General features: G+C 36.3%; 1 protein-coding gene across 1 annotated transcript in view; it reads right to left on the bottom strand.

The window, feature by feature from the left end:
* The window catches only part of LOC119837611 (homeobox protein Hox-A1-like), a 34444-nt gene extending 28567 nt beyond the window's left edge, over positions 1–5877 (bottom strand). The window contains exon 1 of the mRNA XM_038363280.1: positions 5021–5877. Coding sequence (XP_038219208.1) covers positions 5021–5591 — 571 coding nt within the window. The 5' untranslated portion in view covers positions 5592–5877. The remainder of the gene's footprint in view (positions 1–5020) is intronic.
* Between the last annotated feature and the right edge of the window lie 6582 nt (positions 5878–12459).

The following is a 12459-nucleotide window of genomic DNA, read 5'->3' as shown; positions in this document are numbered from 1 at the left end:
TCACCGAATTTCTGCATTTGCAGCAGCACTAAATCTGCGAATGCGCAGCCTGCTTTTTAGGGGAAAGGGATGAGAAAAGGATTGAGGGCTTAATACGGTAGTATAAGATACAAATTTCGGATTAATTATACACAACTTGCTTTTGCTTGCGGCTTAGCACGCGTTAAATTTGGAGAAGTTAAATAGATATTTTCTTGTGTTTGATTTTACGCGAGTATTATACATTTAGGAATTAAAAACTTTTTAACGGATTTTAAACGCGATTTATTCATACATATTCATACTTTACAGCGAGCGAGTCTCCCCGTGACCACGCTCGCTGTAAAGTGTTCGAAACGTCGGGTTAATAATATAATGAATAAATCGCGTTTAAAATCTGTTAAAAAATGTTTAATTTCTAAGTTTAATAGATGTTATTATACATATAAACCTTCCATTTGAATCACTCTATCTATTTAAAAAAAAACATCAAAATTCGTTGCGTAGTTTTAAAGATTTAAGCATACATAGGGACATAGGGACAGAGATAGTGACTTTGATTTATACTATGTAGTGATTTACACATTTCCGTCACCGAAAGCAGTTCGAAGGAACACAGTGAAGGTTAGTCGGTAGATCCAGTGGTACGCCTGGTACTTTGAAATAAAGTTATATGTGAAATTAATTTATTGCTAATAAATAAATAAACGTTTTTTTTCAACATCAAAATTATTTTAATATGTTATGTTCGATCACTAATAAACAGGAACCCTGCTTATCCCTTACCGCTTTTTGGGTCTATGGATTGCGTAAATACATTCTCGTCTTAAATGACGTTAACGCATGGCGGAAACCACTGCTTAAGAATCTGGGAGGAGATCGGTACTTTAATATGGAGCTGGTGGGTCACTAAGCGACTAGCACCGGTAATAAATTTGTAAAGGCCTGTATTATTGGATTGCCAACTCCACTGAATAGGGGATGCGGAAAGTATTGATAGAAAGTATAAAGGACTGGAAAAGGCGAGAAAAAGGGTAGATACCTATGGGCTTTCGGACTAAAGCTTCATTGAAAAACACACTCCAAATGTTAAATGAATCTGACAGCTCTTGTGCTTGGTAGTGACATGGTAAGTCGAGTGAGCGTCGGTGTCAGGCTGTCAGAGAGGTCAACCTCCGTCTAGCAAATAATTTGATAGATTTCACTTTTAGCGTCGGCTTCAATTAATTTATATTAAATTGTTTTTAACCGTTCATCGATCGCGGGTTATGTAATGCTTCAGGTTTCGTGTTTGAATGTTAAATGGCTTAAGATGGTTTGATAGGGGTGATCTATGGCGATATTCTTAATATCTACGGCACAACAAAATTCAATATCTACATATATAAAAGAAAGTGGTGTTAGTTACACTATTTATAGCTCAAGAACGGATTAACCGATCGGGCTGATAATTTGTGCAGAGATAACTTAGAACCGGCGGAGAGCATATAACATAAAAAACATTTTATCCTGGAAAGCTCACGGCAACGGGAACATGCGAGGAAAACCGCGTCTATCTTTCCTACAATTACGCGGGCAAAGATGCGGGCGGGCTAGGAATTCAATATATACCGAAATATGTTTTACATGAACTTTGACTAAATAAAATAATTATATCTTCAAACGCTTAAACATTGGTGCCAATAATGAAACACTGATAATTTTATCAAGCTTTTCTAACAAGAAAATGTGACCTTCTCAACTGATTTAACATCAAATACACATCCAAATGCCTGCATCTAATTATGTTCTGGGTGTCAACGAGATGGGCCGATAGACTCATCACTAGTCGAACAATGGGAAGGGTAATGACATATCTTTATCGAAGATCTCTTCACTTCGCTGTTTGAACTTCCTATTAATTTGCAGCTTTCAATAGAACTTAAAACAAGACTTATTTGTTTATTCTGTCCGTGTTTGCTTGAACTAATAGGTTTTGTAATAATGAAATCAGGGCAGCTTTTAGGTTTACGCATAAAACTGTTTCTGAACGTTTCCCCGTAGCAGAAATAAAATGGCGGAGTTTGAGCATATGGTATTGAAGCTTAACTAATTCACTACTCAGTCTTAATATTTTTTATGTTATTTTCTATACCATATTCTCTATAGTCTTCCTGATTGTCAGCTGTAATATTTATTTGTTTATAGAGATAATTGTTTTTTACTAAATACAGAACTTTCAAAAAGTATCATACAAATCGGTTGAACCAGTAAAAAGTAATGAGATAACAAACAGAAAAATACCGTCGATTGACCTCCTCTTTTTTGTAGTTGGATGAAATGAATTCTACTAATCCTTCTTATCCTACTAATACTATAAATGCGAAAGTTTGTAAGGATGTGTGTTTGTTGCTCTTTCACGCAAAAACTACTGAACCGATTGCAATGAAATTTGGTACGTAGACAGTTGGACAACTGGAATAACGTATAGGCAACCTTTTATCCCGGTATTCCTACGAGATACGGACTTACGTGGGTGAAACCGCGGGGCGCAGCTAGTTCATAATAAAAAACAGTTATGAATAAACAATTATACTTAATTCTGTGTTACATTTTTAGTATCGTAAAATTATCCGGTCTGTCCGCTATTAAATTTGCAATAAACACGCAGTATATCGATACTCAAGTATTTTAATTTTTTTTGTATAAACAGTTGGTACAGAACATTACAGAAACACGCAACGAATTAAAACTCACGTCTCGTTACACGTAACGTATTGTGAAGATTGTTTACTTGAATTGTTCTGTATAAATAAATACATTTTGTTTGATCGAGAATTAAACGTATTTTTATTTATTTTTTACACGGTTCAAGAGATTAGTTGAGATGTGTTGTTTAGGTATACAAAAACCATGGCTGATTATAATAATAAATAAAACATATTATTTTAATTTTTAGTTCTATAGTATTAAACTGCTTTGTAATAAACTATATTTTGCCCGAGGCTTCGTACGCGTTAATTCAGAGTAGTTTAATAGATGTTATTATACCTATAAACCTTCCCAAAACACATCTAAATCCGTTACGTTGTTTTAAAGATTTAAGCATTAAAGGGGACAGAGGGACAGAGAAAGCGACATTGTTTTATACTATGTAGTGATTTTCACATATATTTTTGTTTATTTCTTTGTTTTGTAAACATTACGCGACAGATTTAAAAAAAAAATATATTTTATCATATAATGTAAATTAAATGTTTACAAAGTAATATAGACACAAAAAATTAAGCGCAGAATTTACATATCACAACATAGTATAAAACAAAGTCGTTTTCCGCCGTAGTGTGTCTGCATGCACAAATCTCTAAAACTGCGGAACAGATTTTGATGTTTTTTTTTAAACAGTGTAACAAAAGGAAGTTATGTGTGTAATTACATCCATTAAATTGTGGAGAAATACTAAACATACTTATACCTAAATGATAAGAGTAAGGCAGAACAGCGTTTGCCGGATCAGCCAGTGCAACTATATAGTAAATATTTCTTTTCGAAGTCGGTTAAATACATAAGTACAATCGGTAAGTGAAAACAAAAAATAGTCACACTCACAAAAATAGTCGCATAAAATTAATAAGGCATGTTAATTAAAAAGCGACTAGTTTAAATAAATCACGGCACGCCAAGGAGCTGCCTAATGTTAGCTGTCACAAATTAATTGGTCGTTAATTAAGCGATTCTTAAAATTAATTACTGTTTTGTTAGCTATGAACCTTGGGTGTGGGTCACAGTGGATATTATTTGACGTTCTTTGATATTTTACTTTAGTCCAATAATGGCTCCCGGAGTTTGGTTCAGGTTATTAACACGCTTTTATAAGCTTCATGTGTATGTATGTGTTTGTAACTGATTCCTTTAGAGATATGGAGATACTGTAAAGGGATAGATTTAATTAGATTTAAATTGTTTATTTATAGTTAAGTAGTAGGTCTATAGATCATAATAGACTATACGTGTAGGCTATAGGTATATTATATTGAGATAATAAATGGTTTATTTTCATAATTCCAATGACAAGGCAATTAATTCCAATAAGAATTAATACGTAGGTTCCAGTACATTTTACAGGAATACAAGCTGACTCGGCAAACGCTGTTCTGTGTGACTCTTATCATTAAGGGGTATGAGAAATAGATGTTGGCTGATTCCCAGACCTACCCGATATGCACAAAATGTCATGAGAATCAGTCCAGCCGTTTCAGAGGATTATGATAGCTATCATTGTTACACGAACATTTTGTACACAGAGAGATGTAACTTCATTATTATTTGTTGTTTCCCGAAGGATTATGTGAAAAATTCAATAAGTTTTAGTATTTATTGTTTCTTCATTCGTACATACGTTTGGTGTTCAATATGAAAGAGAAATAAACAAATTGTGTTCATATAATAGTGGCTCTTAGCTACTTCATCATAATCATCATACTATGATTGAATATTCGATAGGCAATGACGAAGGTTCAGACCGATTGAAGTTTTCATGTGGCAAATGCCTAAAGTATTGGAATATTATTGTTGTTAATTTGTTGTAAATAAGGTCTTTTATTAATAAATCCTTTTTGAAATTGTCGAGTTTAAATTAGAATAAGGTTGGACGTTATTCTGTGATATATTATATGTATTTACATAATTTATAAAGTACGTGTTTTAAATGTTATATTAATGAAAAATTTCGAATATGTAAATAAAATTTTCGAATTTTTTTATAAAAATAAATTTGAATGTAATATTTAGCTTTATTGTCGCATGCGGGATTTTGATGGAAATTGTCTTTTTCTGCTGTAATGATGATATGTCAATACCTAATACTTACGTCTTAATTTCTAGCTTCAATCTCTTCTAAGACAGATTAAATTATATATACCTACAGTTTATTATGAGATTGTTTTAGAAAATTGATTATAGTTGTTTGACACGACAACTGCGGATACATTTTAATTGATTTCTTTGTATAGTAATACATTACAAGCTGATGTGTTAAGGTTTAGGAATGAGAGAATCCTACCTGACGGTTTAGGCACATTCCTTTTAACTTGCATCCACTTATACGTAGGCACAGCGTGCTGCGGGTGCGGCTGGTGGCCCACGTGGTGCATCTCCCCCTCCCGCGGGAACTCCCTCATCCCCCCGAACTCCTCCTTGGGGACGTACGGCACCTCGAACTCCCCGCACGGCAGCGGCGAGCCGTGGCTGTACTGCATGGAATCATCCACAAAATGCATATTGTACTTTGTCTCTAGGTAGTGGTTGTCTATTTTGTGCTCGTGCAGCATCTCGTCGTGCCGCGGGAGTTCCTCTCTGTGCTTGAACGCGTCCGGGTGTGGGGGGAGCGGCTGTATCGGGTAGCTCTGCTGCAGCTCGCCGTAGTCCAGGTTCGTGTAGCAGAGCCCCGTGTCCGTGCTGATGACCGGCGCCGGCTCGTGCGGCGGCTGCGGCGCCGGCTCGAAGTAGTGCGCCGGCTCGTAGTAGCCCTCGTGGTAGCCCTCGTACGGCGGCTGGTAGCCCGCCCCCTGCTGGTAGTACTCCGCGTTATAGCCATTCTGGTTGTTGTACATCCCGACGTCCATAGTCATCATGTTTGCTATCGATGCCGACTTACATCACACACATCACTACTGCCCCGATGGCGTGCTGCCGGGCGCCGTCCGCCTGCGCGTCAGGTGACACGAATACTGAACGCGACTTATTAACCGCACCGAAAATTAATCTTCCCTCTTCTTCTAGCACGCGGCCCGGGCGCCGGAGAGAGGGACGGATATATCTAGTGATGCAACGCTGATAAGCGGATAAGAAACGTGATTTTTCAAGACGCGTTTCACGGGTAAGGTGTGTTTGTTATACGTTATAACATTCTACACGTTGTTCTCGTGACAGTGACGGGCGCGTACTGTGGGTGTCTGGAGATGTTTTTGCGGCAAAGGGGCGGGGTGCAGCGGAGGGTGGAGTCAGAGGGGATCCGGTGCACCAATCGGATCGCCCGCTCCGCTTCTCCATGTTGGATTGGTTAGAGCGAGATAATAGTTGCGAATCTGGGAGGCTGGGAGCGTGTTTTTTATTTACCCCGTAGTGAATGGTCCGGCTGACAGTTCAGAAATATTTCAATTTATTTCTTGGACGTGAATCGATGGAAGGTGTGAAAGAGTGCCATGTTCACAGTTTGTTCGACAGTGGCAGATGCTATGTATTTATTGGGCTTGAGTGTGACGAATCTGTTATGTAGTCTGGAGATGAATCGTTTCCAGCCAAATAGCGCTATGAATCTGTAGACACTTTTTGTGTGGACTTTTATTTGAACTTCATAAGAGCCGAGTACTGATTTTCGAATTAAATCGCCTGCGCAATGCACTGTGACGAATTTAATACTTCATGATTCTTTAGCTGGAACTGTGACAAATTCGATTACAGTATGCGGGATGATGCTATGTTTTTTTAATTTACCTACCTTCCACAAGTAATATTATATACTTAAGTAATAGGTTATATGCTATTAGTTGTACAGTAAGTAGTTTAATTTCCAGTACGGTTTCGTAAGTTGTGGACTCTTTTCTTCACTATTTTCTTTCATAGAATTCTTTTGCAAACTAAGTATACTTTATTCCCAAGTAGGTGGTAGATTCTAGACTTGTTCCCGACCAAACAATTTGAGAAAGTATCAGTCAATGTTCTTCAAACAGAACTATCTTAATTCCCTTCCCTTGTTTTGTAACAAGTTCTGTCTATCTTCCTTGTTATACATAACTAAATATAAATTAACTGTTTTAAATTTATGATACATAGATACTTATTAGGTACCTATCTATATTGCAATAGACATTCGTAGAAGGGGTTCCTACTCCCAACAGTACCGAGATCTAATTTCGATTCTATTGATCACTGAACGTGTAAATGTAGATAGGTACTGTCATTTTTTTAACTAGGATCATATCTTCAAAGGATACTCTAGCTTTGGGAGAAAATGAAGCATGTGGGATTTCTATCCACTAAAACCTCCTCAGCGGCCAAACTCAAAGCATAATAGCAGGGATCCTGGGATCTCCTATGGATCGCACCAGGAGGTAGGTACTGCCTAGTATTGTGTTATCTGTGGTAAGTACTACTAACAAGTAACAACTACTCTTGAAAGCTAAGACAGCGCTCTGTGCTGAGGTTTAAATTAAATAATCCCTCATTCGATAATACCATTCAATTTTAAACGTTGAGGTCGAGCACGCTTCGGCACGAATTGGGCCAGCTCGTACCGTTGAAGTATCACACCCCCACAGAAATCCGGGCGTGAAGCAGTAGCATGATACCGTGTTCGTTCAGTGAGCGGGGGAGCCAGAGGTCAATTTCCTTTTCCTCACCATTCCCAGTCCATTCCTTCTTTCCGGTCGTTCCCTCCCAAAAAATAGACATAGTGCCTACCGGTTACCATGTATTTATAAATATAAAACCATGTATTTATATATATATGCACAACTAGGTACATTATTAGTTTCAGTATGTTTTAAAAATGGTACCTCTAGGGCATGGATGTGTGACTGAACACATGGTACGATTACTTCTATCAATACCTAGGTAGGTAAATAACAAAAAAGATAAGGTAGTAAATAAAATACATAGGTATGTAGGATACCTAGATGGCGGATAGAAGTAGATGAGAAGTAGAGAATGCCTTTATTTTTTATGTTGGGACGAGCGTGACTCGGCAATGCACTCAGTGTGAAGATTTTCAATGGCCAGAGTCCACAGAGTTTTTCTATTTTGTCAACATCTTATAATTTGTATTTAAAATAAAATATTTACCGTTCAAGTAGGTATAAGTATTATAATTTAAGGTCCTATAAGGCTTAATTTCTATCTAAATTACAACTTAAATGAAGTTAATGCTCAGATAATTTATTTGATAGCCTACACATATTTTAAATGGTGGAATTATTTATTCATTAATGTATATCATAAGTAAGTACATTATAAAAAACGCACCCGACCCTACCATTTAAACTGAAGCCAATTGAGCTGTTGTCTATGACGCTATCTCGCTTCGCAGATATCACTATCTCTTTCTAGCCAACCGAAGCTCGTAAAAAAGTTTTGTTTTTTGTTCATTTGTGGAATTGCGAAATGGGTATTTATCGTGAGTTAGAAAGAGAAAATATTGTATTTAATATGTTTAAAGCGATTGTAGATAAAACTTGGTAATTTTATTCATTGTGTGTACATTTTCATGGTTTCTTTCATTCTTATTTAGGTTTTATTCCAACGAAGTAATGGAGGCAATTTTTTTCTTTTTGACTACTTACGTTACTCTAGCTACTTAAGTCGGGGTTCGAGACCGGGCGGGCGTGCAGGAACTAAATTGATTTTTCAATTTATCTGCACATGTGGATAACATCACCACTGCTTAAAACGGTCAAGGAAAACATCGTGAGGAAACCGACATGTCCGAGAATCAAAAGTTCTGCCAACCCGCACTTGGCCAGAGTGGTGGATTATGGCCTGAACCCTCATGGGAGGCCTGTGTCCCAGCAGTGGGAACGTATACGGGCTGATCATGATGATGATGATGATGTTACTCTAGCTAAGTTTAGTTTTACAGATTATATCGCCCACGGATTTTATATTCTACTTATTATTCTGTGATACCGTATGCCGTTTGTCATTTAAAACTCAAGCTTTTAGTTAAATATTTTATAAGCTTTACATATATACATATTATGATTTATTTGCAATACAATAATTAACAGCTTTTGATAGCAATCTATAAACCAGATATTTTTAAAATTAAGCTTGAGAATTTTCTTTTAAATTGAATCTAGAATAAACAAATAATTTTTTGGTTAACAAATAACAGAATTAAATACATGAATTTCGACTCATCAGTAGGTATAAACAAACACCACTAATGAAATTAATTTCTTGATAAATACAAACCAAGCAAGCGACCCTTCAAATGTTTATTTGTGTAGCTTTCTCGTGCGTTGATTATAAAAATCTCATACAAAACTCGATACAGAACACGCATTAGCTCGTACAAAAACAATTTTAAAATACCTTCGCGATAAGTTACGCGTACTACATACGAAACTCGACTCGACTCCATTATTAATCAAAGCAAACGTCACAACACTATGATACCGTTTCAATAATGACTAATAACCCTTTTATTCAAATTACCTCAACGATTTTATACCTTAACTCTTTCAGTTTAAGTACATTTCACGATGTCATTTCTAAGCGTACATACGATGTTCCAGAAAAAAATGCACAGATTATGAAATATGGAGTGTTTTAATCGAAATTAAAGCTTATAAGGTTTTCAATTTAAATGTGCCACCGCTTTTGGAAAATGAACCCTATCTAGTGTAGTTAAGGTAGATTATAGAACGGTTACTATAACGTTAATGGTAAGGTTTTTGTATGAAGACATCGACTGTCAGGATGTCGCAGTCAAACGATAAGTATTGCTAGATTATACTGAGAAATGGAAGTGAGATTATAGCGAGCGGGCTTTAAGTGGTTATGCCTTTTTATTCGTGGTTCGAGATCTAGGGCGATGCCCACACTATCACATGAAATATGGTCCATGTTTTTGTCTTTAATTTAAAATTATATTACAGATACATACTTCCATCTTTTCGTTTCATCTTTTATAACAATTCGCCACCCCGGGTTCAGCTGTTGTTACTCATAGCATACCAGCTGAGTCCCGCGGTTTCACCCGCGTAAGTCTGCATCCCGAAGGAATATCGGGATAAAAAGTTGCCTATGTGTTATTCCAGTTGTCCAGCTATCTAGGTACCAAATTTCGGCTCAGCAGTTTTTGTGTGAAAGAGTAATAAACATACACACATCCTTACAAACTTTCAGATTTATAATATTATAGTAGAAAGGATAGGAAGTAGGATAGGATTTGAGTGTGGGAGTCGAGTACGTATTGGCACGAAATGGCCCGAGGCCCGTAATATTTTCCTTTCCCTTCCCAATCCTCCTGTATTCCTTTCGTCAATCCACTCTTAATCTCTTACCAATTTAAAGTCGGCATTTCATTTGTCCTCTACAAACGGTCTACAATCGACCTTACGCCTCTCCAAATGTCCACGGGCGGTGGTAGCGCTTACCATCAGGCGTCCCACCGGCTCCATTGCAGACGATGACATAAAAAATATTATAAGTAATGTTTATGAATAGATTTCATCAGTTACATTCGTTTGAACGCGATGAGGTCGAAGCTACAGAACGAATTTTTGTTTCGATTTCACTATATTTGGTCGAATGATTCGTTCAGAATCAAAATTATAGAAATTACTACAATGGAAAGCACAAATGATCTTTTAAAACGTTTAAGTAGATCCAGAGATTACACCCTACAACGTCACAAACATACAAACCCAAAACTATACAAATTTATAATATAAGCAGCTATAGAATAATAGAAGTTTACCAATTAATATACCTAATACAGGCGAGACCTAAAATTTTTACTATACCTACAATAAACTGTAATTAATAAAAGCAATTGAATGTTATTATACATGTTAATGGGTACAATAAATAGTATAGAAATAATGAATAAGTAACTACATTATAAATAAACTAGCTTTTGTCCGCGGCTTCGCACGCGTTAATTCGGAGTAGTTTAACAGATGTTATTATACAAATAAACCTTTCTCTCAAATCAATCTATCCATTAAAATATAACTCATCAAAATCTGTTGCGTAGTTTTAAAGATTTAAGCATACATAGGGAAATATGGACAGAGAAAGCGACTTTGTTTTATACTATGTAGTGATAACCTCTCCTGACTGACTTATTCACGTGCTATGAATCCTTGGCGAATCCTCGCCACTAAAACCTCTTGTTCCCATGCCCCCATGGGGTCTTCAAGACGCAAGTTTGTCCCGTGTCAGCGCAAGACGGATCGCCTCCCGGGACATGTCCCCCGGGACGGCCCCAACTACCGCTTTTTGAACAAAACAACGAGGATATGTGGGAATATTTTTACGGACTTTAGCGTCTGTAACGAATATTAATAAGTTATCATATTATTTAAGTAGTAGCTAGATATGAGAAATTTTGAAGAATAGAAAAAAATTCAAATTCTAAATTAAATAAACGAATAAGGAAATAAACAATTTTATAGTCAATTCAAAGACATTTCGAGAACAGTCATTCATTTTTTTTTGTAGTTTCGCGGTAATTAGAAATCTACCATCGTGCGTCATTCGTGAGTTTAGACGTCTGTTTCATAAAAATACATAATTAAACGAATGAGAAACTCATGTATAGATACACTCTATGTATAGATACACAATCTCTTTAACGCTAGACAAAAAATCTTTAAAGCGCTTATTCGTTCAATGAAATTCCGAATACATAGCATAAGACTTATATTATCTATGGAATAACTACTTCGAACTACCCTCGTACATATAAACATATAATATTGGCTTGGATAGGTACGTGTAAGGAATGAATGTAAATTAAGGAGGTACTCATAAAAATTCCATTCAAAATTGCAATATTTATCACATCCTTCGTCAGGCTTACACGGTGGCATAATTATCTATGGGCTGATTGTTTTGAAGGAATCAATAGACAAACATTTGCCTACCTTATCTACTGTCTCCGCCGGCGTCTTTGTCGCTGTAAAGTTTATTATTATTAGCGCCGTGAGAATCTTGGTGGGAATGCTTTCTTGAGTGTTAAAATTTCGTACTTATATATATTTACTTTATTGTATATATTAAAGTGAAGTAGGTACAACGTCCGCAAGTGGGATATGGGTCAGATCCTACAAAATATTATAAACGCGAAAGCTTGTGTGTCCGGATATGTTAAAATAAATTTTTCTCGCGATAACAGCTTATCGTATCTCTATGAAATTTGGTACAAAGATAGATTGTAATCTGGATATGCACTCACATCAATTAATGAATAAATCAATGTTTGTGTTTGCACATAGGCTACTTTTGAAAAATGGCTATAAGGTTTTTCTACAAATACACGTATATTGCCGGATATACAGGCATTACTTTAAGAAAGAATTAAATCATATAATCGCTCCGCTGCGGTGTTATAGAAAGACAAATGAATAAGAAATACACCCTCGCATTCCAATATTAGTAAGAATAAGCATAGTAAGGATAATTTCTTTAACTTCTAAACCCACTCAACTCTGTGAAACATCTCAAGTGTTTACCGCAAAATTTAAATAGCTGTAAGAATTTTATGCGTAAGTAGCGCAATGTTTAACTAAAGCTCTTTCATGTTCTGTTTCCAACCCAGATTAAGAAGTTACCTCCCAGCTCACATATTCTAACATTGTGAGTTCCGTCCCACTTTTTTACTTCTTTGGTAAACGATCACCACCGCCTATGAATATGCTCTGAGAATGCGCTGCCCGCTTTTAAGGGATAAGGGATAAGGAAGGATTGATGACAGGAAAGAAGTAATGGACTGGG

Source organism: Zerene cesonia, chromosome 3, assembly GCF_012273895.1.
Source record: "Zerene cesonia ecotype Mississippi chromosome 3, Zerene_cesonia_1.1, whole genome shotgun sequence".
Taxonomy (NCBI): Eukaryota; Metazoa; Arthropoda; class Insecta; order Lepidoptera; family Pieridae; genus Zerene; species Zerene cesonia.
This window is presented reverse-complemented; position numbering and strand designations above follow the sequence as displayed.